This window comes from Lipotes vexillifer, unplaced genomic scaffold (genome assembly GCF_000442215.2).
Source record: "Lipotes vexillifer unplaced genomic scaffold, Lipotes_vexillifer_v1.1 scaffold859, whole genome shotgun sequence".
NCBI lineage: Eukaryota > Metazoa > Chordata > Mammalia > Artiodactyla > Lipotidae > Lipotes > Lipotes vexillifer.
In genome coordinates this window covers 679,188-705,892 of record NW_006784707.1, presented here as the reverse complement: position 1 = coordinate 705,892, position 26,705 = coordinate 679,188, and the positions used below count along the sequence as shown (strand labels likewise).

The following is a 26,705-nucleotide window of genomic DNA, read 5'->3' as shown; positions in this document are numbered from 1 at the left end:
ATATCTCTCCATCTGTTTGTCTCATCTTTAATTTCTTTCATCAGTGTCTTATAGTTTTCTGCATACAGGTCTTTTGTCTCCTTAGGTAGGTTTATTCCTAGGTATTTTATTCTTTTTGTTGCAGTGGTAAATGAGAGGGTTTCATTAATTTCTCTTTCAGATTTTTCATCATTAGTGTATAGGAATGCCAGAGATTTCTGTGCATTAATTTTGTATCCTGCTACTTTACCAAATTCATTGATTAGCTCTAGTAGTTTTCTGGTAGCATCTTTTAGATTTTCTATGTATAGTATCATGTCATCTGCAAACAGGGACAGCTTTACTTCTTCTTTTCCTATTTGGATTCCTTTTATTTCTTTTTCTTCTCTGATTGCTGTGACTAAAGCTTGCAAAGCTATGTTGAATAATAGTGGTGAGACTGGACAACCTTGTCTTTTTCCTGATCTTAGTGGAAATGGTTTCAGGTTTTCACCATTGAGAATGATGCTGGCTGTGAGTATGTCACCTATGGCCTTTATTATGTTGAGGTAAGTTCCCTCTGTGCCTACTTTCTGGAGGGTTTTTACCATAAATGGGTGTTGAATTTTGTCAAAAGCTTTCTCTGCATCTATTGAGATGATCATATGGTTTTTCTCCTTCAATTTGTTAATATGGTTTATCACATTGATTGATTTGTGTATATTGAAGAATCCTTGCATTCCTGGAATAAGCCCCACTTGATCATGGTGTATGATCTTTTTAATGTTCTGTTGGATCCTGTTTGCTAGTATTTTGTTGAGGATTTTTGCATCTATGTTCATCAGTGATATTGGCCTGTAGTTTTCTTTCTTTGTGATATCTTTGTCTGGTTTTGGTATTGGGTGATGGTGGCCTCATAGAATGAATTTGGGAGTGTTCCTCCCTCTGCTATATTTTGGAAGAGTTTGAGAAGGATAGGTGTTAGCTCTTCTCTAAATGTTTGATAGAATTTGCCTGTGAAGCCATCTGGTCCTGTGAAGCCTTCGAGAGGTGGGATAGGGAGGGTGAGAGGGAGGGAGCTGCAAGATGGAGGAGATATGGGGATGTATGTATATATATAGCTGATTCACTTTGTTATACAGCAGCAACTAACATAACAGTGTAAAGCAATTATACTCCAATAAAGATGTTAAAAAAAAAAGAAAAAGAAATAATAGGCATACAGATCAGAAAGCAATCAAACTATTTTATTTCAGATGACATGATTAATTATCTGCAAAGAAAATGCCTAGTAACGTCAATGAAAAAGTAATCTTGAACTGTTAAATGACTTTGACAAAGTCATGACACAAAATTAACACAAAAATTAATCATATTTCTACATAATAGCAATAAATAACTAGAAATTGACTTTTTTACTGAGATAATTTTTTTAGAACACTCTAGGATTCATGACAAAATTGAGGGGAGAGTACAGATATTTCCCATACAGCCCCTGCCCCACACAAGGATAGCTTCTCCATTTATCAAAATCCCCCAGCATAGTTGTACATTTGTTACACTTGATGAACCTACACAGACACATCGTAATCACACGAAGTCCATAGTTTACATTAGGGTTTACTCTTGGCCTTGTACATTCTATGGGTTTGGACAGATGTATAATGACATATGTTTATCATTATGGCACCATACAGAGTAGTTTCACTCTCATAAAAATCCTCTCTACTCTGCCTGTTCATCATCTCACCCCGAACCCCTGGAAACTACATGATCTTTTTACAGCATGTAGTTTTGCCTTTTCTAAAATGTCATATAGTTGGAATCATACATAATGTAGCCCTTTCAGATTGGCTTCTATCACTTGGTAAGATGCACTTTAGATTCCTATGTCTTTTCATGGCTCCATAACTCATTTATTTTTATCACTAAATAATATTCCATTGTCTTGACGTATCACAGTTTATCAGGTCACCTACTGAAGGACATCTTGGTTGCTTCCAAGTTTGGGCAATTATAAATAAAGTGGCTATATACATCCATGTACAAGATTTTGTGTAGAGGTAAGTTTTCATTTCACTCTGGTAAATATCAAGGTGCTAAATTGCAGGATTGTTTGTTTTCTTGTTGCACAGTTTTAAGAGTTCTTTGTATGTTTTGGATAACAGTTCTTTATCAGATTTGTCTTTTGCAAATATTTTCTGTGGCTAGTCTTCTTAGTCTCTTGACATTGTCTTTTGCAGAGCAGAGGTTTTTAATTTTAATAAAGTCCAGCTTATCAATAATTTAGTGGATCATGCTTTTGGTTTTATATTTAAGAACTCATTACCAATCTCAAGGTCAATGAGATTTTCTCCTATGTTGTAGTTTTGCATTTTACATTTAGGTTTATAATCCATTTCAAATTAATTTTTATAAAGAGTGTAAGGTCTGTGTCTAGGTTTATATTTTTGCATGTGGATGTCTAGTTGTTCCAGCACCATTTGTTGAAGAGACTCTCTTTGGTCCACTGTATGCTTCTGGGCTCTTTATTATATTCCATTGATCTATTTGTCCGTTCTTTTGCCTTAAAAAGGATTGAAATTCTGACGCATGTTATAACATAGATGAAATGTGAAGATATTATGTTAAGTGAAATTAGCCAGACAAAAAGGGGCAAATGTTGTATGATTCTACTTATATAAAATGTATAGAATAGGCAAATTCATAGAGACACAAAGTACTTCAGAGTTTACCAGGGACTGAAGGGAGGGGAAATGAAAAGTTATTGTTTAATGAGGATAAAACTTACTTCTGTTTGGGGATATAGAAAAGTTTGAGAAATAAATACTGTAATGGTGATGTTTGCAGAACATTGTGAAAGTAATTTATGCCACTGAACTCTACACTTAAAATGAATAAACAGAAAATTTCATGTTATGTATATTTTACAACAAAATAAATAAGTAAAAATAGCTCATATGTGACAGAAGTGACACTACAAATTATTAGGGAAAAGATAGACTAGTCAATGAATGGTACTTGGACAACTAACTTCCATGGCATCAGAAGGCAAAAGTTAGATTCCTACTTCATAGAAAACAAAGATATAATTCCCTGGTGATTTAAGGACCTAAATGCAAAAAAAGCAAAACTTTAAATCTTTTCAAACCTTTGGGGACAGAAGGATACTATAGAAATGTATTTCTTAGAAAACAATTAAAAAGCTCAAGCAATAAAAGGAAAGACTGATAAATTTTAGTAATTAGAATTAAAAATCTCTGCATGACAAAATGAAAGCAATAATAAGACACCACTTCATCAGAACTACAAAATTTCAAATGTCTAATAGCAGCAAGGATTGACATGGGTATAACAAAATGAGAATTCTTACATGCTGCTAAGTGAGAGTGGAAATTGGTTTTTAAAGACTCTATTGCCCAGCAAGGTAAGAAGACTGTACACATGGAGGGTAAATTAAGGTGGGGACACACAGCCCATGTAGTGTGAGAAGTGATGGGTTAGCTGCAGAGATAGCAGATTGGTCACAGAGAACAGAGTCACTCAAATAATAAGCATATTGAGAATAATAAAAGGCAAGTTTCTCACTATCACAGAAAGGAGCTACAAATATGGAAAGAGAAAACCAGAATGAACCATATAATGTTGGATTAAAATTAGAGGTATGAATATGTGTATGAACTCATAGTTTTTATAGGTAAGTAAGTAGACAGCTAGGTAGGTAGAGATAATAGATGGACAAATAGATGATAAATAGATACATATAGAGAGACTGATATATAATATATTTTTCTCCATCTCTATCCAATAATACTGATACCCCAATAGCAATAAGTACACCTAACACCCAGATATTGACTTCTAAATACCATTTTCCACTAAAAGCAATCAGAGTGCCTTGGAGAAATGGCTAAATCTAGGGCTGGGAAAAAACAGATGAGCTGTACAACCATTTAAACACCAGAATAAATTAAGACTATAATGAATTATAAGCCATGGATAAAATTTTAAAAACTACGTGTCCATACAGATATAAATAAATTTGGTGAGTTTGGTGAGAAATGGGGTACTTACCATTTCAGATTACCCCTCTACAAAGTACTTATTAATTACAAAGGAGAAAAGGTAATTTCACTGTGGAGAGGCCTGGAAAAATCTCACCTTAGTGCAGAGGTCAAAGTAAACATCAATAATGGAATAAATCAAAATCATATACCACCTTATAGGATACAATGAGAAGACCACAGTATCACTTCTGTGATATTCTTAACAAAGATGCATAACCTGAATCAAGTCTTGAGGAAACACTTGTATAAAAAGGGAGACATTCTATTCTACACCAGCCTGTGACTTTCAAGAGAATCAAGGTAATGAAGTAAAAGGAAGACTAAGAAACTCTTCTATATGGAAAGAGACTAATGAGAGATGACAACCAAAAGCAAAGTATAATTTTGAACTGCATCCTTTTGCTATAATGGACACATGGGGACAGTTGGTGACACCTGAAGTGGTCTGAGGATTAGATGATAGTAATGCATCAATGTTAGTGAGATGGTTGTATTATATAAGATTTAGGAGAATATTCTTATTGGTCAGAGTACAAGATAAAGAACTCAAGGTGATGGAAAATCAAATGACAACTTTCAGATAGTCTAGAAAAATAAATTTATACTCTACTTGAAATATTTCTGTAAAATTTGTGATTGTTTCAAAAAAATTAAGCCATCAGTTGGCAAAATTTTACATTGAAAATATGCATTTCACCACCCAATAACTAACAAATTCTCCCATATGTATATAGACAAGTGGGTCCCAACAGGCTCATTATAATAGAGAAATTGTAACAAGGAAAAAAAGTCATCAACCGATCAAAAGGAGTGTGGTTATGTAAATCCAAATATATTTATACACTGGAATACCACACAGCAGTTAAAATTAATGAACTGTTTTGACATGAATAAATAGTGTGAAAATAATAAGTTGTAAAACAATAGGGATAATATTTGTGTGTTTTAAGCAGACCAAGAAATCCTGTGAACTTGAAGGTTACATGCTTATGATATAAAATATAAGAAGGTGAAGGGAAGAATGCACACCATTTCAGAATATTCAATCACGTCCCAGGAAAAAGAAGAATGAAGTTAGATGGGCTCAACTGTTCAGTATCGGCTTAATTTTCTTTTTATCTGAATCAAAAATGGCAAACTGGGCTTCCCTGGTAGCACAGTGGTTGAGAGTCAGCCTGCCGATGCAGGGGACACCGGTTCGTGCCCTGGTCCAGGAGAATCCCACATGCCGCGGAGCGGCTGGGCCCATGAGCCATGGCCGCTGAGCCTGCGCATCTGGAGCCTGTGCTCCACAACGGGAGAGGCCCCAACAGTGAGAGGCCCGCGAACCGCAAAAAAAAAAAAGGCAAATGTTTTGCTAAATTTGTGGGTAGTAGATATATGGGCTTGTGATAGATTTTTCCTTGTACCTTCTTCCCTGATGGAAATATTTTATCATTAAAAATTTAAAACAATAAAATAAAAGTGTTATCAAAGTTTTAGAGGCTCTGAGCAGAATTTGAAAACAAGGTCTGGCCTGGCTATAAACCACACTGAAATTTTCCAAAGCAGACCACATGTCTCCAGAAGAACTCTCCATCTAGCCTCCAGGATTCCAAAGTGGGCAGCAAAGAACCCTGCCCAGATTATTCAGGGTGAATGAGATGCAGAGAAGGAAGGGAATAGCATTTTTATTTATTTATTTATTTATTTATTTTGCGGTATTTCACTGCTGTGCCCTCTCCCGCTACGGAGCACAGGCTCTGAACGCACAGGCTCAGCGGCCGTGGCTCACGGGCCCAGCCGCTCCGCGGCATGTGGGATCTTCCTGGACCGGGGCACGAACCCGTGTCCCCTGCATCGGCAGGCGGATTCTCAACCCCTGCGCCACCAGGGAAGCCCAGGGAATAGCATTTTTGAAGAGGGAGAATATGAGCTAGGAGAAACCAAACCCTTTCACTTGAGGAAACATTTTCTTTTGCAGAGAGTCAAGCTCTCTGATTAACATGAAGGGCAAATAGTTGTTTTATGTCCCATTATATAGGAGATATGAAATTATCTTTAATTTTAAGTGCAGTCGCAAATGTATTTCTTTGTTTTGTTTTTGTTTGTGTTTCTTTGCATGATGGATGGCCTCTGAGGGTTATTTGTATTTTTTGTTATTTTATTTTATTTTATTTTATAGTTGATTTACAATGTTGTGTTAGTTCCACGTGTACAGCAAAGTGATTCATTTATACATATAAACATATCCATTGTTTTTCATATTCTTTTCCATATAGGTTATTACAGAATACTGAGTAGAGGTCCTTGTGCTATAAAGGAGGTCTTTGTTGATTATCTATTTTATATATACTAGTGTGTATTTGTTAATTGCAAACTCCTAGTTTATCCCTCCCCCCCATGTTTCCCCTTTGGCAACCATAAGTTTGTTTTCGAAGTCTGTGAGTCTGTTTAGCAAATGTATTTTTATGCCTTACATAATACCAGACTGATGTTATGATATGATTGTGTAAAATATTCCTGTTATAGCATGACTCTGTAATGTTAATTAAAACAATGCAAATAACAAGAACATTTTCCCTGCCAGAACATGTCCCCTCATGCTTTGTACCACAAGTTTTACTGACCATTTCATCATTCACCTAACTCTGCTCACTGCTCTTTTAAATCCTTACTTCATAGTAGACCCCATCATTAAGTTCTTTGTTCAAGCACAGGTAGAATTTTTTCTTTTTTCACTGATTTTCAGGAGCAGTTTTCTCATTTGAATTTCAAATCTTCCTGTGTTATCAGTTAAACTTAATATTCTCTATAGACTCTTCCTAAGCAATGCATCTGATTAGGGGAGAAACAGCAATGTTTCTGAATGGGATTCAGTCTCCCTTTGTTTGTTACAAGTGAAAAGTTCTGAAGCAAAGCTACCCCAGAGAGGCACCTTCACCGGGTCTGCTTCGTCTCCACTGTATGAGGATGGAGATGTGGATCTGGAACTGATGTAAAACTTGATATTTAGATTCTGTTCAAATATGTTCTCAACTGGATCAGCCTAGGAAAACAAGTTAGGGAAAACAAAAATTTAAGAGATCACTGTGAAGAATTCAGGACTCTTAACGGAAGTCGTGAACATTACAGTGCTTCCCAATAATGGGTGACAAAACTCTTTTTTTAGTATATTTGTTAGAAATATGTCAACCTACAAAACCATAGCCAAATACTTCAATAGTGGACACAGCTGTTCCCACCTGCACCTTCTCTTTAGCAGGTGCTGTTTCACATCCATCATTCCATTCCGTGTGGAGGTACCATGACAAAAAAAAAAAAAATTGAGCAGGTAGATTTCATCCACAGTGGGTAATAGAGAAATGAGCTAGAAACTAAAGATAGGAATTCTATCCCTGAGGGTACCTAGTAAAAAGATTCAGAATATATCATCCCAAAATATGCCACTTTGACATATTAATTACTTGAATTAAAATACTTGAGAAACAGCCATGCAAGGACACTGTGACCCTCCTTTGTCCTCCTAAACGCAAGGTATAAACCTTCCCTCTGAAAGGCACCCTCCCTGTACCAGGAGGAGGGAAGACATTCTTATCACCAGACACAGCAAATTTAAGGCCATGAAGGCTGCATAAACAAACCTTGTTAAACTAATCCATATCTTCCTTGTTACTTCACCATTCATTACCCATAACCCAAACCACTTTGTCTATTAATTCTTCACAAATTTACTGTTTCTTTGACTAAAAAGTGTAAAAGCTTCTTACTCTGGTCACTTCAGGTCTTCTTTCTCTTGGGAAGGCTCCCATGTACATGTAAAAATTCAATAAAATGTGTATGCTTTTCTCCTGTTAATCTGTCTTATGTCAATTTAAGTCTTAGGCCCAGCCAGAGACCCAAAGAAGGTAGACAAGAATTTTTCCTCTCCCACACAAGATTAGGCATTAAATGAAAGTAAAAGAAACTAATCATTTTGATTAATAATTGTGACTAATGGTACAAATGAAAACCCCTGCTTATTTCACAGTGTAGAAATACTGGCACTCAGGGGTCACCATCTTTTATGTTTAGAAATTTTTAAACTTTAGTTTGGAAGATCATATTGTTACCAAGTCTGCTGGCCACATGACAGGCCAGTAAATTGGGAGACAAAGTGCTGAGGCAAGGAATAAGGACTGTACTCAGAAAGCCATCAGACTGAGAAAATGGCAGACTAGTGTACCCAAAAAGCCCATCTTATGGGGTCTGGATGCCAGTTTCTTTTATAGAACAGAGAGGGGGAGGAGGTGAGGAAGTAAAGTGAAAAGGCCAGTTATCTTGCAAAATATCTCCTGCTCACTTGGCCGGCATTGGGGAGGGGATGTGTTAATTTCTTCTTTTCTGTAGCAATTCACAGGTGGGCAAGTTCAGAATGTCTGTGAGGTGAACAAAGGCTTTTTAGTTTAACAGTCAGGCAGAGGGGCAGAGTTCCCTGTGGCAGGACAGTGATTGTAACAATAACAAAAGCAATGAAAAGCAAATGTTAAAGAAACAGAATCATAGAGTCAGAATTTGCTCTTCCCTGTTACACTATAGTGCATAATTTAGTGATTTCCAAAGTTATAAAGTTTCTTAAACAAAATGCAGAGGCAGCTCCAGAATTTCTATATAAGAGAGGGTCAATCAGAAGATTAGAGGAATCTATAGGGCAGCCCTCCTGGAGTTGAATACACTCCATATGGTACTTCATATGGTTCTAGAGAATAAAAATAGTGTTTTGCTATTTTCTTTACACATAATATGTAATATACATGAGATGGATGTGGTGGTGATAGCAATTGTACCTGGGGTTTAGGGGTGGGGGGAGCTGGTAGAGATTATAGAAAAGCTAACACAGCCCTGAGCACACCTTAGTCATAGACTCTTAAAAAGTCCTATGGATTTGTATGAGCATGTTTTTTGGCTAACAGAATAAACTCTCTTTAGAGAATAAGGTCAAATAATAAGGAACAGAAATAATAAGTGATAAGCAAAGCAAAAAGCTTTGGTTAGTAAATTACTTCTTAAGCTTGCTTTTATTTCTAGGTGGCATCAGACATGTGGCTTAAATTCCCAAATGCCCAGTTCATTTTCTCAGTATCTTCCATTGTTAATTCATGGGACCACTGTAATGAAATACGGTGTACTATTCATACAACATTTGATTAATTTTTTCTTTTTTTTTTTGGTGTGACAAATTTAAAAGTCTGCTTTTGGATTGATTCCTGGTACAATTTTCTATGTGGCTAATACTTTAGAGATCAACAAGTCTCCCAACAAAATACTTGAGGCTAACACTGCAGGTTGGAACTTTAAACCCAGCAAGATTTGCCTACTGCTAATAGACGTGTTTCCTGGTAGGGCCATGAGCCTCACTGGGGCAGAGTCCTCATCCACCGTGCGTGTGCAACTCTCAGCACAATGCCTGGCATAACTGAAACTCAAGTCTTCCCACCTCCATTAGCTGCCTTCTCCATATGCCACCCTCAGACCACAGCCACATCCTTCACAATCACTACCCTCTACTTCACCAGCTAGTCTGTTTACATCCTCTCTCTCTCTCCTTTTTTGTTTTTTTGCAAATTAGATTTTCAGTGTGAGGTGTAGCAACTAAATGGAAAAAGGGCATAACTCAAATATATAATGTTAATTAATTATTATGATGCAAACAACCAGGGAAATATCACCTATGGTAAAAGAAGCCCCTCTGCCTTCCTTCCCCAAAGGAAACTACCTTTGATCATCTCTTTGCATTTGTTTAGAATTTTAGCACATTAAGTCTGCATCCCTAAACACTATTGTAGTGTCACTATTGTAGTGTAAGTGCCTGACATTAAACTTTGGATTGTAGTGTAAGTGCATGACATTAAACTTTGGATTGCTGAGACATCCATTACAAAAGACATCCTTCGTGAATAAACATCTTGCCTGCCTATGACACAGCTACCAGCATAACAACCACATAAGGAGTTAAGTCACCCCCAACCATGAAGTTTCCCTTTCAGAAAGCCCTCAGCAACCTAGATAACTGACCACTTGAGTGACCAGTTTAACCCTTCCCATGCGCTGAATCCTGCTCTTAAGATTTAAATTAGACAATAAAGAGTGAAACCCTGAAACCCGAGACACCCTACCCTCCATCCTAACAAAAGCAGAGCCCTGATTTGTAGTGAGGTGGATGGACCTAGAGTCTGTCATACAGAGTGAAGTAAGTCAGAAAGAGAAAAACAAATACTGTATGCTAACACATATATATGGAATCTAAGAAAAAAACTTTAAAAATGTCATGAAAACCTAGGGGTAAGGCGGGAATAAAGACACAGACCTACTAGAGAATGGACTTGAGGATATGGGGAGGGGGAAAGGTAAGCTGTGACAAAGTGAGAGAGTGGCATGGACATATATACACTACCAAACGTAAAATAGATAGCTAGTGGGAAGCAGCCACATAGCACAGGGAGATCAGCTCGGTGGTTTGTGACCACCTAGAGGGGTGGGATTGGGAGGGTGGGAGGGAGGGAGATGCAAGAGGGAAGAGATATGAGAACATATGTATAACTGATTCACTTTGTTAAAAGCAGAAACTAACACACCATTGTAAAGCAATTATACTCCAATAAAGATGTTAAAAAAAAAAAAAAGAAAGAAAAGCAGAGCCCTGGGTCCACTTTCTCTCCCATTCTCTCTACCTGCCACCTCATTGTGTGGCCACTGGGTATGCCATGTACCCTCCAGGACCTGTGAGTGATCAATCCTGTTCCTCAAAGTTCCCTGATAGTTTTTACTGAAACACAACCTGCTATCATAATAAGAACCACAAGTCTCAGTCCAGTCACAACAATGGCCCCTGTGGTGGTGGAGAGGAATGTCTGTGGGACTCACTACAAGTACTATGGCCCAGGTGAGTGCCCCAGGCATTCCTAGCCAAGAGCATCACTACCAATAGGCTGAGACTAACACAAAAATCATTGTTTAATTTTGCTCATAGTGTGTTCTTCTTTGTGCCTGGCTTTTTTCAGTCAACATTATGCTGAGAGATTCATTCATGGTGTTGTGTGCAGCTATAATTTATTCATTTTTATTACTATAGTGTATTCCATTATATTAACATAACATAATTTCTTTATTCATTCTACACTTTGATGAACACTTGTGTTTTAGCTGTTACAAACATTCTTCTATGTATCTCCTTGCATAAAATGTGCAAGCATTCCTGTAGGATGTATTTCTAGAAATGGAATTATAGTATATGCAGGTTCATATTTCTTCAAATACTCACCAACATTTGCTTTTATAGTCATTTTATTTTAACTAGTGGCATCTCATGAGGTTTAGAACTTTTAATACGTTTACTGTCTATTTGGATTTCCTCTTTTATGAATAGCCTGTTAAGTTTCTTGCTACTTTCCCACTGGGTTGACTGTCTTTTTCATATTGATTTATAAGGCTCCTCACATATTCTGGATATATGCCTTTGTTAATTGTATGTGTTGCAAGTATCTATCTCCACTCTAAGGCTTGTGTTTTAATGGTCTTTTTCCCACTATTCTACACTACTAGCACTATAATAAATTAAGTATTCCTAATACATTTTTTCTGGGAACTGTTTTGTTCCACTTGTCTATGTGTCTATGATTTTACAAATACCATATGGTTTTAATTACTGTAGTTTTATAATGTCTTGATATTTTTTAGTGCCAATTTGTTCTTCAAAAGCATTTTTACTTTCTTGGCTTTTTGTGTTTCCATATAAATTGTGAATTCCATAAAAAAATAGGATTTTTATCAAGATTATATTGATCTTGATATATTATACTGAATCTTCAATCTTGATGGAATCTTGATTGAACTGATATATTATCAATTAAGGGAGAATTAATATTTTTATAATATTGAGTCTTTCAATCTAGGATTATAGTATAACTCTCTATTTAACTTAGGCCTTTTCAAGTGTCCCTCTTTAAATTTTATAATACTTCTTCCTAGAGGCCTTTTAGCTATTTTTAAATTTGTTTCTAAATATTTGATTTCTTATGCTGTTGTAAATGGTGTGTGTTTAAAAAGATAATTATTTAATATTTCTTCTTCGTCTATAGAAAGACATTTGAGTATACTGACATTGTAGTCAATATATTCTGTACATACAATATACTCTGTATATTGATTTTTGTACATTGACATGGTAGTTAACCACCTTGCTAAACTCTTTTATTAATTCTAAAAATTTATTGAAAGACCCTCCATTTCATAATGAATAGAAATAGTCATAGCAGGCATCTTTGTCATGTCCCTAAATATAAAAATGGAAAAGTTTCAGTATTTCACCATTAATTACACTGTTTGCTATGAATTCTGTTGCTGGTGCTGATACCTTCCATCAGATTAAGGAAGTTCTTTTTTATTTCTAATTGGGAAGAGAGGTTTTGCTTTTGTTTTTGTATCATAAAAGAATGTTGAATTTTATCAGATGTTCCTATGCTTTTATTGATATATGATTTTTATTTTTAATCTGTTACTATGTTATGCTCATTCATTTTCTAAAGTCAAACTTTGTGTATCAGGGATAATACCAAATTAGTCATCCTGTGTTATTCTTTTTATATATAACTGGATTCCATTTAGCAATGTTTTTTAAAGAATTCATTATGTTCAGCATTTCATGGGAATTCCCACTGTAGAGCTAAGAGTGTACAAAAGATCAAATTTGGTATGTGTTTTATGAAGATGTTCTACCATTGAGCAATAATAATGAAATATACTGAAAACAGTGTATATAATCTTTGAAGTGTTCCAAGGAATGCCATTGTTATCAGCACAGATAAAGCCATACATGTTCTTATTAAAATTCAAACTACAGTTCAAAGAATGCTTCTGTATTTTCAGCCAAAATCCTGGATTGTGTACCTTTGTCTTTAATAGCCATACGAACATTGTTATCCTAGCCTTACCTTCAATAATCTTTTAAACCAGTGGCTAAAATTTAAAGCTCTGTTTTCAGTTAAGACAAAACCTTTATTTTTCACAACAGGTATAAAACCAACAAAATACTCATTAATGTCAGAAGAAGAATTCTGTATGTTCACAAGTAAGATTAGACTACAATATTCCCTTCTAATATTGTCCTCATCAGGTTTTGGTATCAGGTTACAGGAGCCACATAAAATAATTTGGGGAGTGTCTTAGTCAAATATAGCTGCCAAAACAAAGTACCATGGACTAGGTGACTAAACACAGGAATTTATTTCTCTTTGTTCTAGAGGCTGGAAGTTTCAGATCAGGGTGCCACCGTGGTTGGTTTCTGGTGAGAATTTTCTTTCTAGTTTGTAGACAGCTGGCTCCTCACTATGCCCTCACATGGAAGAGGCCACCAATACTATCAGACTAGGGTCTCAACCTTATGACCTCATTTAACCTTAATTACCTCCTAAAAACACTATCTCCAAATACAGTCACGCTGGGGATCAGGGCTTCAATATGAGAATTTAGTGGGGGACAAAATTCATTTCATAGTTTTCTGCCTCACAAAATTCATGTCCTTCTCATATGAAAAATACATTCATTCCAGCACAACAGTCCCAAAGTCTTAACTCATTTAGTCATCATCCCTAGTGTCTGAAGTCCAAAATCTCATCTAAATATCTAAATCAAGTATGTTTGAGATTTGAGGTACAGTTCATCCTGAGGCAAACTTCCTCTCCAAGCTGTGACTCTATGAAACCAAACATATTATGTGCTTCCAAAATACAATGTTGGGACAGGCATAGGATAGACTTTCCTACTCCATAAGGGAGAAATAGGAGAGAAGGAAGGGGTGGCAGGTCCCCAGCAAGTAGAAAACATAACAAGGCAGACTCCATTAGATCTTAAGGCTCCAGAATAATCCTCTTTGCCTCAATGTCCTACCTTCCTTGCCCACCGAGGTGGCAGCATCACCCTCAACCCCCCCTCCTCTGTGGGGTGACCCTGCCCCTTCAGCTAGATGGGACCTGCCCACATGGTTTTCTACAGAAGCTCTGCCTCTGAAACAGAGGAGCAAATAGTTTTGTACCCTGGGCCTATGATACGAGTGGCAGCCCTTATGATCTCTGAATTGCCTTTCAGGTCATTCTTCCCTTTCCTTTAAGAATAGTGCAAGTTCACAGCCACATAGCTCTAGGTCCTCTTCTGTGAACCCAAGAAGTCTGACAGCTTTCCTTCATTCTCCCTGGCTTTCTCTGTCCCCTTTACTTCAAACTGGCAGTGTCTCTGCTGGTTTAATGCCATCTCTATTCCTGGCCTCGCCGAGATGACTCATTAAATCCATGCATCACACCCATGATCTTGTTATCAAGGGGCTGTTCAGCCACACCCTCAGTGTTCTCTTCAGAACAAGCTTTCTTTTTTTGCAATATGAATAGGTTGAGAGTTTTCTAAATTTCTAATTTCTGGTTCCTTTTTGCTTAATAATTCCTTCTTCAATTCATATCTCTGCTCTTGCATTTTACTGTAATCAGTAAGGCGAACCCAAGCCACATCTTCAATACTTTGCTTAGAAATCTCATTTGCTAAATATCCAATCTCATTGCTTGCAAGTTCTACCTTCCACAAAACACTAGAACACACTTCAGCCAAGTTATTTGCCACTTTATAACAAGGATCGCCTTTCCTCCAATTTCCAATACGCTCTTCCTCATTTCCATTTGAATGGGCCTTAACAACTACACTCCACCAATAATCTGTTCATGAATATTTCTATTTTTTTCTAAGTAGATGGAGGCTTTCTCTCCAGCTCTCCTTTTTTCTTTTTGAGCTGTCAGCAGAATCACCTTTAATGTCCATATTTCTACCAACAATCCCTTCATAGCAATCTGGGCTTTTCCTAACATGCACCTCAAAATTCTCCCATCCTCTCTCCTTTACTCAGTTCCAAAGCCATCCACATTTGTAGGTATTTGTTACAGCAGCACTTCTCTTCTAAGCACCAAAAGCTGTCTTAGTGTTCTCGAGAGGAACAGAAGCACCAGGAATATATATCAGTATCTGTATCTATATATCTATATCTCCTATTGGTTATGTTTCATAATCATGTGAGCCAATTCTTTTTAATAGCTATATCTTTTTATGTATCCTTATGTATGTGTGTATATATATATATGTTTTTATCTTACATAAATATATATTTATACATATATTTTATACATATTTATTTATTGTAAGGAATTGGTTCACATTATTATGCAGACTTAGAAATCTCAAGACCTGAAGTCAACAAGCTGGAGCCCCAAGAGAGTCAATGATGTAGTTTCAGTCAAATCTGAAGGACTGGGAACTAGGAGAGCTGATGGTGTAAGTTCCAGTCCAAAAGCCAGCAGGCTTTCAGTCCCAAGAAGAGCCAAAGTTCAAATCCAGAGGCAGGAAAAGACTGATGTCCCAGCTCAGTAGTCAATCAGAAGTGCTCTCTTATTCTCTGGAGGGTGAGTCTTTGTGATCTATTCATGTCTTCAACTGATTAGATGAGGCCCACTCACATTGGGGAGAGCAATCTTCTTTACTTAGTCTCTCAATTTAAATGTTAATTTTATGCAAAAATACACTCACAAACACACTCAGAATAATGTTTGGCCAAATGTCTGAACACCCTGTGGCCTACTCAAGTTAACACATAAAATTAACCATCACAGGGATTTCCTTCTTTTCTTATTTTCTGGAAGATTTTGTGTAAATTAAAATTATTTCATCTTAAATGTTTGATAGAGCTATTTTGGTCTGGAGTTTTATGTGTGGGGAGATACTTAAAAGCAGATTCAATTTATTTAATGATTATAGGAATATAAGCTTTTCTCCATTTTTTTTCTTGAGTTGATTACAATAAGTGATACTTTCTAACAATTTGTCCTTTTGTTCATATATTGACATGATTTTTTGCATATTTTGAAATGGTCTAAAGTTATTATATACTTTATTAACTTTAACTATCTTTATCATTTTTCATATTGGTTTTATGTGTCTTTATGTTTGTTTGTTTCTTAATGAACCATGTCACACTTTTGTCACTTTTATTAGCTTTATCAAGGTTGAAATTATTGGCTTTACTGTTCCATTCTATTTTATGTTACTTTTTTATGTCATTATTATTTTTACTTTTGCCTTCCACCTTCTTTGGGTATAAATTGCTTTTCTTTTTGTAACTTCTTAAAATGGATGCTTAGCCCATTAACTTTTCAGGATTTCTTCTTGTCTAGTTTATGTACATAAGTCTATAAATATTTTCTAAATACTGCTTTAGCTGCATTCCACAAGTGTTGATATGTAGTATTTTATTATTCACTTCAAGCTATTTTCTAATATCTATTAGAATTTCTCCTTTGATTAATAGTTTACTTAAAAAGGTATTTCTTGATTTACATTAGGAATTTAACATATATTTTATTTTATTTTATTTTATTATTATTTTTTTTTGCGGTATGAGGTCCTCTCACTGTTGTGGCCTCTCCCATTGCGGACTCTCCCATTGCGGAGCACAGGCTCCAGACGTGCAGGCCCAGTGGCCATGGCTCACGGGCCCAGCCGCTCCGCGGCATGTGGGATCTTCCCAGACCAGGGAAAGAACCCGTGTCCCCTGCATCTGCAGGCGCCACCAGGGAAGCCCTGTGATTTTAAAGAGAAAATGCATTCAGCATGTGTTATGTGAACTGTTCTATATTTGCCCACTTGTCCATATTTGTTCACTTTTGTTAATCATTTTATTCAAATATTGTCTGTCAGTTACTGAGAAATGTGTGTTCAGATCTTCCACTGTAGTGGTCAGTTTGTCTATTTCTTCTTGTAGTTCTGTCAATTTCCATATTATTTATATTTAGACTACATTATATGGTCAGTATATATTTAAGATTAGTGTGACTTCCAGGTAAAATAACCTTTATTATATAATTGACTTTCTTTACCTACACTATTTTTTTTTGCTTTAGATTTTATTTTATCTGATATTTATGTAACTTGTTTTAGCTAATGTTTAGATGTTAAAGCTTTCTGTATACTTATGTTTTAGATGTTTCCCTTATGGAGAGTATATGTTAGATTTTATTTTTATCTAGTCTGACAATCTTTATTTTTTCACTGGAGTAATTTTCTTCACTTTTAATCATTTTTTTACTGAGATTTATTTCTATCATCTTAGTTTGTGCTATTTCTCCCATGTATTCATTGTTTCTTTTCCTCTCCTTTCTTGTCTTGTTAGATTGGCTGAATATGGTTATAACTACTTTTTCACCTTTGAACTTTTTAATACTGTTCCTATCCTATTTGTAGTTTCCCTAGAAATTAAAGCATGTACAATTAACTCCACAAATCTGAATTTGATCAAATCCTTACCCTCCTCCTGAGCAATACATGGATCTTGGGATACTTTCAATTCATTTACCCCTCTTTTGAATTAAATGTTATTGTCTCCATTTGAAAGTCCATCTTGGTTTGTTTTTTAATTCTGTAGAAATTATTATCAGTGTTTTATTCAGTCAATGCTAATTTACATTTGCTTATATATCTACCACTTTCTTTGTTCTTTTTTCCTTTCCTATCTTAGACCTACCATTTGGAATCAGTTTCCTACTGCCTACACTACACTCTTTAGAATTTCCTTTAATAAGATTTTGTTGCTGACAGATCCTCTTCTCTTAGTTTTCATTTATCTGTAAATAAAAGAAATTCATCCTTGTTTTTGATAGATAGGTTTGCTGTTATTTTCTTATAGTACATTGAATATATCTTTCCTCTTCCAGCTTCTGTTGAAATTTTTAAGAATTCAGCTATCATTCCCTCTGCTATTATTTTTAGGGTAATCAATCTTTTTTCTCTGGATGACTTAAAGATTTTGTTCTTCATCATTTTCTGCAGCTCTACAATGTATCTAGACATTAATATATTCTCCTTTATCATGCTTGGAATTTCTAAGCTTCTTGCAACTGTGGGTCTAGTCTTGAGTCTGAAAAAGTCTCCACTATGACATTTTTAACTATTGCTCTTCTCTCTCTACTCACCTTTCAGGACTTGGGTCAACTGCTGGGAATTTTTCACTTAATTCCTACAATTTTTATCCTCTCTGCTGTATTTTCTATTTTCTCTCTCCATCTTGTTCTGGTTTGTCTTTTAAATCACAAATTCTCCCTTCCACTGTCTTCATTTTGCTGCCAGTTATGTCCACTGATTCTTTTTTTAAATATGTCATGCCATATTTTATTATTGCTTCCCTGAAATTATTTCCAAGTTTATTATTGACCATATTTTACAAATTCTAAGATGCACATTTTTTTTATGTTTTAACATCTTTGAAATAGAGATATGTCTGAAAATCACTATTATTTTACAGTTATCATCAGCCAAAAAAGCAACCAAATCATTTTGTGTGCAAAACCAAACTTACAAACTGGTATAAAAGGAACAAAAGCATTTGTAAGATTGGTAACTATGAACCAGGTACAAGAGCTTCTTAAAATTTTTCTCCCGTAAATATAAGAGATGCGGAATAGGAGCTGAAACTACAGCCACCATTTGATTAAGCTTCAATAAACTACTGCATTCTCCAATATCTACGTGCTTTTGCACAGGGCAAGAAGGTGATTAAAGGACATTGAAAAAGACAACCAACCCTACATTTTTCAAATCTTTGCACTACCCTCTTCAACTGCCCCCAGGACATTCGTATTGCTTTTGCTTTACTATTTGCATTAGTTTTCTATTGCTGAGTAACCATTTACCACAAATGAGGCACCTTGAAACAATACCTATTTATTATCTCACGGTTATGCATGTCAAGAATCTGGGCTTGGCATGGCTGGGTACTCTGCTCAGTGTCTCACAAGGCTGAAATCAAAGTATCAGAAAGGCTGGTATCCCATTTGATGTTTGGGGTCCTCTCTCCAGCTCATGTGGCTGTTAGCAGAACTCATTTCCTTACAGCTATAAAACTCACGGAGGCTGCGTCTTCAAGGTCAGCATAATAGCATCTCTCTGACACTCAACCTTCTTGTAAAGAGTTCACCTTATTATGTCTGGGTCCACCTAGCATAGTCTCCCTTTTCATTAACTCAAAGTCAACTGATGAGTAACCTAATGATAAGAATTATATTCTATCATTTTCACTGATCCTCCCCACACTCTAGGGGAGGGGATTTTACAGGGTATGTACAACAGGTGGCAAAAACTAATTCTAAAGGTCAATTCAAATTCTGCCTACAAGACTACCCCAAAGAGAAGGCCTCAGGTCCTCCATCTAGCTCTTACCGTAATAGGCCTCCCTCACTCCCCAGACTGCAGAGATCATGCATGGATCATACCAGTTTTTTAGTATATTTATTCCAATTATATATTCAGTAACCACAGGTTAGATTCATGGTCCCTTTGAGTCCACTGAGACACAGTCCCAGCCCAAAATGTCATTTACCTCCTATATGATATAGCTCCAGGCTGACTTATGGACATTGGTGGTGCTTTGTGTCCCAGAAATTAGCATTGACAAAGAGCCAGTGTTTATCATCTCTGAAAAGTCTGGTGTTTCCTTTTGCCTAGTGCACAACGACTCTGTAATTGCCTGTAGATCCCTTCCTCCCAGCAGCAGTGGGTCCTGGTCTGCAGTCTCCTTCTACACTCTGTGAACCAGCCCCATCTTCTAAGCTTCTAGGCTCTTAAACTCCTACCCCTTCTTTTTGTTTTTCAAGCTCCAGAGATGGTAGCTTCTCCTGCCTCTGTGTCACCTCACCGTTTGCTTTTTGCATTTTTAGTCCTCCAATGTCTGTTTAACCAATCTCTGTTTTAAAATGAAGGAATGAACCCAGAGGACATTATGCTAAGTGAAATAAGCCAGTCACAGAAGGACAAATACTACATGATTCCACTTATAAGAAGAATCTAAAATAGTCAGACTCATAGAAGCAGAGAGTGGAATGGCGATTGTCAGTGACTGCAGGGAGAGGAAAATGGGGAAATATCTGTCAGTGAGTGCAAAGTTTCAGTTATGCAAGATGAATAAATTCTAGAGATCTGCTGTACAACGTTGTGCCGATAGTTAACCATGTGGTTAAATGCACTTAAGAACTTGTTAAAGAGGTTTATGTTAAGCGTTCTTACAGGAATTCCCTGGCAGTTAAGTGGTTAGGACCCCGAGCTTTCACTGCTGGGGCCCGGGGTTCAATCCCTGGTTGGGGAACTACGACCCCACATGCCACACAGCAAAGAAACATAACAAACAAACAAACAAAAACAGTGTTCTTACAACAACAAAAAAGAAGCACAAGGAAATTTTTGGAGGTAATTGATATATCTACTACTTTGATTGTGGTGATGGTTTCATGGGTGTTTGTGTATGTACAAAGTCATCAAACTGTATACATTAAATATGTACATCAGTTGTATATCAACTAAACCTAAATAAAGCTTTTCAAAATAGATAAAATAAAATGTCTCTATTAAAATAACTGTTATAGTTCCTATTTTTCTGACTGGAGCCAGACATATAGCCAAGGGTTCCTCAATAATAGAATGGGTAAATAAACTACAATATATTCATATAATAGACCATCATATATACTGAAATATAGTTGAACATATTGTTGCTGCACATGGATGAAATTCATCCATGCTGCGACACAAAAGGACATACACAGTATGATTCCACTTACATACATTCTAAAATTAAATCCTCTTGTGTAGGGATGCATACATCGAGTGTAAAAACATAAAAACAAGGACGTCCTTACCATGAGCAGCAGAGTAGAAGTTGCCCACAGCCGAGAGGGAGGGCTTGCTACCAACTAGAAGGGCACACTTCTGGGGCATCAGTCATGTTTCCTGTCTTCACCTGAGTGCAGGCTATAGAGGTGTTTTATACGCTCTTCTGTATGTGTGTCATAGTTCACAGTGTAAAATATTTTGTTTGTTATTTTAATTCTAATACAGATGACCTTGTAACTTACATAAACTTGCAGCCTTACTTTCCATGAAAACTTTCTTTCCTATGGGCTTATATCAAGACTTCAGGCCTCTCCCAGGTAATAATATTAAAACAGTTTTATTGCAAGAGGAAAGTGCTACTCTGAGCACATCAGTGACTTCTGAAGTGGCTGTAGAACATACTCAAGAAGTTTAGTACTTACTTCACACTGAGCCACGGCATAAGTAGTTGTATTAAAAAGTGCCGGGCTTCCCTGGTGTCGCAGTGGTTGAGAGTCCGCCTGCTGATGCAGGGGACGAGGGTTCGTGCCCCGGTCCGAGAAGATCCCACATGCCGCGGAGCGGCTGGGCCCGTGAGACATGGCCGCTGAGCCTGCGCGTCCGGAGCCTGTGCTCTGCAACGGGAGAGGCCACAACAGTGAGAGGCCCGCGTACTGCAAAAAAAGAAAAAAAAATAAAAGTGCCAAGGAAGATGAACTTGGGTCTGGTAGCACTAAACCTGGAACACAACAGCAAAAATTTATTAAACTCAGAAAATTGAAACTAACGTTCATGACTTTTTGGACCTTAATCTCTTTAAAATTGTTCTCAAACCATATTTTCAGAGGTAATCTGGTTTATCATCTATATATACTTAAGTCAAAGTATGTTTATATTTATTTTTGTATGTTAAGTACATTTAATATACCTAAACATTCTGCATCTCAAACGAAACAATAATTTTTAGCAAATTTATGGTAAACTTATAATAGAAGTATATAAATAAATTATATAAGTTTTCATGAATTAACTCCTGTGTGTCAAATCATAGCTTTCTCTTCTCTAATAGTATTAGGTTCATACAGAACTTGAAACAATTTTGGAAACCCCAAGGGGATTTCAGCAATATGGTCATGCCAATGATGGCTGCTTTTTCTATGCTAGTTCCTCCCCACTTCAGGAATCAATTTCAAATTATTCCTCCTAGGTACCTAGTACAATTACCCCTCAGTATCCAGAGGAGATTGATTACAGTACCCCCTGCAGATACCAAAGTCCTCTGATGCCCAAGTTCTTTATATAAAATGATGTAGTATTTGCTTATAACCTACCCACATCCTCCTGTATACTTTAAATCATCTCTAGATTACTCATAGTACCTAATACAATGTAAATTCTATGTAAATAGTTGCTGGTGCATGGCAAATTCAAGTTTTCCGTTTTGGAACTTTCCAGAATTTTTTAATTTAATGTTTTTGATCTGAGTTGGTTGAATCCACAGACGCGAAACCCACAGATATGGAGAGTCAAACATATGCACTTCTTTGCCTGTTTCTATAAGAAGAACACAGGCAGACATAAAACAAATATTAATTATACTTAAAACTTTTATCATATTGTCAAGGCTTTATTTATTTAGACAGAATAAAGTATCCAACTACAAGGCTTTTTTCCTTAAAGGAATTTTAAAGAAATTCCATGCATTACCATTTAGCAATTTTACTAACTTTAAATATATTCAAAATGAAGTCTTATTGTAAGATTATAATTTTACTTAAATATGAGAGAAGAAAAAGCACGAATTCAGACTTTCTCTAACTAGCATACCTTTAGCAACTGACATTGCCAGGAGTATGAGTTTTCCAGCTATAAATCACTAAACACAATTGCTTAATAGTCAAATAAGGAAGGGTGTTCAGAAATGCCACATAATACTGCACAAGGATTGTATTGCTCTGCAGCATTTAGAGAAAAAATAATGGTAAAAATAAAATTCCAGGATAAAAATGTTAACTTAAGTATGGTGATTATATATATATATATATATATATATATATAGTCTTTCCCACCTATCAATGTTTTGTTATCCAAAGTACCCCATCCACTGGTGTGTAGTGAGCAATACTCTGGCCTTGACTTCTTTTCTGGAGCCTCAGCCTTGGGACCACCACCACCTGAACACACTACATCACTTATCCTACATTCAGTGCTTCCTACACCTCTCTTGAATTAGAACCTGTCTTGGTTCTCATCTTTGCAAGGGTACTCAAGTTCTCTTAATTGTTTCTTCTATTGTCCATAAAAAAGTCCACTCACAAATATTTATAGGGCAATTTTATTTACTTCCAGAGTTTTCCTATCCTTAATTCCTTATGAGCCTACTCCCTCCCCTCCAGAATATTCATCACTGGTGCAGGCTCAGAGTCATTGGACTCTAATCCAGTCCAATGTGAGCCAAAAAACTGTGGCATGAAAGGAAAGAGGAACTCAGACAGGTAGAAGCTCCACTAACTCATTTGCATAAGAAGTGGCTTCTGTTAAGACAATAAAATATCCCTTCAGTTAAAAGTAACATCCACAGTTGTTTTTTTATTAAATTCTCATATTATAAATACCCTCATAATGAAAAGAATTTAAGAAACCCATGTATTGAAAAGTGTTACACATTTTTAGCTTCCAGAGTCATGGGCAAATGTCAGGAAATCTTAGTGGAGAACAAAAAGGTTAACAGATAGTTGAAAATGGCTTAAAGTGGGCATGCGGACCCTGAGAAAACCATAATTCAAAAAGAGTCATGTACCAAAATGTTCACTGCAGCTCTATTTACAATAGCCCGGAGATGGAAACAACCTAAGTGTCCATCATCGGATGAATGGATAAAGAAGATGTGGCACATATATACAATGGAATATTACTCAGCCATAAAAAGAAACGAAATTGAGCTATTTGTAATGAGGTGGATAGATCTAGAGTCTGTCATACAGAGTGAAGTAAGTCAGAAAGAGAAGGACAAATACCGTATGCTAACACATATATATGGAATTTAAGGGAAAAAAATGTTATGAAGAACCTAGGGGTAAAACAGGAATAAAGACAGAGACCTACTGGAGAACAGACTTGAGGATATGGGGAGGGGGAAGGGTGAAGTGTGTTAGGGCGAGAGAGAGACATGGACATATATATACTAACAAACGTAAGGTAGAGAGCCAGTGGGAAGCAGCCGCATGGCACAGGGAAACCGGCTCGGTTCTTTGTGGCTGTCTGGAGGGGTGGGATAGGGAGGGTGGGAGGGAGGGAGACAAAGAGGGAAGAGATATGGGAACATATATATATGTATAACTGACTCACTCTGTTATAAAGCAGAAACTAACACACCATTGTAAAGCAATTATACCCCAATAAAGATGTTAAAAAAAAAGAAAAGAAAAGAAAAAGAAAAGCGGAGGAGGATCAGGACCATCCTGATTCAAGTCTGAGGGAGTCTCCCATGTCTCCCATGATGTCTCCACAGCTGCACTTTGCTGTATCCCACTTTGCCTCCTCTTACAGCTCTGAACACACAGACCTGTGTTGCCTCAACTCTGTCCAATTTGAACAATAGCCGACTTCCCCATCACTAGAGTGGTTTGTCTCATGCTGCAACACATGCGAGCATTCCAAAACTGGGAAGTGACTGATATGAATTGAAAAATTTTACCAATTACAAACATGTTTTCAGGAAATATATCATGATGCTGAAAAAAAGTAGTTCCAGTGAAAGAGATTTGGCAACTACATCAAGGTTTGTTTCTTAAGGAACCAAAATAATGGAGCAAATAAATGTGTATATATATTATTTAACTTTCAATCTGATTTACACGCCTACTTTTGAGCAAATATGTGAACTGAGATGCCCTAAATATAATATGAAATGTTTATTGTGGACGATTACACAGATGTTATTTGATAGCTCTTTACACTGTATAATTCACACAATGAGAAATGTCTTTTCCTTTTCATGTTTAATAAAGTATACTGATCTTATAAATGGATCATTTGCAGCATGTAAAGCTTTTGGCTTTTAATAATTCAACTTCTTGCATTGAAGTTGATCCACATGTTAACAATTACAGTTAAGTGAATAAGGCTTTAGGCATGAAAGTGGCCCTCAGAGGCTTATGTTTCTTCTCATCTCACTAAAATGACTCTTTTGGAGCATGTTTACATAAGCAATGAATGTCATATATATTTTTTCACAATGGTTTGAATTTTCTTTCTTTTCTTCCTTTTACTCTCCAATATTACACCACCTCACCTACACTGATGTATTCATTAGCTATGTTTATTGTCTATTTGTATGATTATCATATTATCATCCACAGTGTTGGAGTTTAATTTGCTCTATTTTTGTGGTAAGAATGAAACAAACTGCTTCACTAACCAGCAAACAGAATGGAGAGAGGAGCCCTTTAAAAAATACACATGTTGCAATATACAAGTTACAAGCTATAGTTAAAAATATGAGAAAACCAACCTCAGTAGACCCTTTAGAAGTTAAAGGTCTATGGGGAATAGGCCACATTTTGAGTTTACCTCATTCTATTTTCATTCAAAAAAAATTTTTATACATATACGAGGTATTTCTTACTAGAGGATTTTGGGTGCCTGCGAATCAAGGAAATTTTGCAAATAAGGAGAAAACAACAGAAACGTCATTCACATATGATTCAGTTTTCAGTATTATTATTATTTTTTTTTTTTCAGTTTTCAGTATTATTGATACCATTTTGTAGAGATGCCAGAATCAATTAAAGCCTGTTGAAAGTACATATGTTAAAAGTAACTAATTGCTTTCAAATTTTCATTACTTTTCATTTCATAGAAAAAAAACTTTTCTTTAAAAAACAATACTAAACTTTATGTCATAGGAAAAAACTAAACACATAACTATGCTTTAAGTACTTTGCAACCAGATTGTAAATAAGTCGTTTTAAAAATGGTGTCAGTCGGGCTTCCCTGGTGGCGCAGTGGTTGAGAGTCCGCTTGCCGATGCAGGGGACACGGGTTCGTGCCCCAGTCCGGGAAGATCCCACATGCCACGGAGCGGCTGGGCCCGTGAGCCATGGCCGCTGGGCCAGCGTGTCCGGAGCCTGTGCTCCGCAACGGGAGAGGCCACAGCAGTGAGAAGCCCGCGTACCGCAAAAAAAAAAAAAAAAAATTGGTGTCAGTCGGTCTTACCAGTTTAGAGTGCCTGGAGCAGCCTCTGGGAGGATCTTTCTGGAAATTCGCTGTTGAAAGCCAACTCCAACTTAAGCATAGCTGACATATCCAGTTTATCAAATAGCTCCATTGCCCCTGGCATTTTCTACAAAATCAGATAAGTAGGTTTTGATTTCCATCTTATACTTACAAAATTTTAAATCACTTCCAGAAAAACTTAGGAGGTGCTGGGAACCATTAGTTTTCTTGAATAGTAAATAGAAAAACTGATTGTTAAATTGTATTATTTTCATTAAATTTGGGGATATTATTAAAGATTCATATGAACAGTCTCATTTTTCTGCTTATAACTATGATAGCTGCCTCCCCTCCCAAAAAAGCAGGGCTCATCTCTTATGAAAAGGCATTTTTCAGGTTGAGATCTAGACAAATTGACATTATTCAGCAACTTTCTTATCATCATTTTTAGCTCTCCTTTTTTCCATTCTATGAGTCTTCCTGGGATGTGACTGACACTCACTCTTGCTCCTATAACCAAGCTTTAATTTCGTAAAGACTCCACTTCTTTGGTTTTTTCTAATATCAAGTCCTGGGCATCCTTTTCATCCTTGTTACTGCAATATAGAAAGAAAAAACAGATATAAAATGCAAACATGGAAAAAAATTAATCAACCTATATGAGGATATGAGAAAGATACATGACAGCAAATCTTAGCATAAGACTATTTAAGGAGTCATAAATAATTTACGACCAACAGAAAAGAGTAAAAGTCTAGAGATGCTACCAAAACATATAGC

General features: G+C 36.4%; 1 protein-coding gene across 1 annotated transcript in view; it reads right to left on the bottom strand.

Annotated features, from left to right (window-relative positions):
- LOC103084048 (serine/threonine-protein kinase MRCK alpha-like) overlaps positions 1–26,037 on the bottom strand; it is a 64,818-nt gene extending 38,781 nt beyond the window's left edge. The window contains 2 exon segments of the mRNA XM_082931069.1: positions 6,943–7,053; positions 25,939–26,037. Coding sequence (XP_082787195.1) covers positions 6,943–7,053; positions 25,939–26,037 — 210 coding nt within the window.
- Between the last annotated feature and the right edge of the window lie 668 nt (positions 26,038–26,705).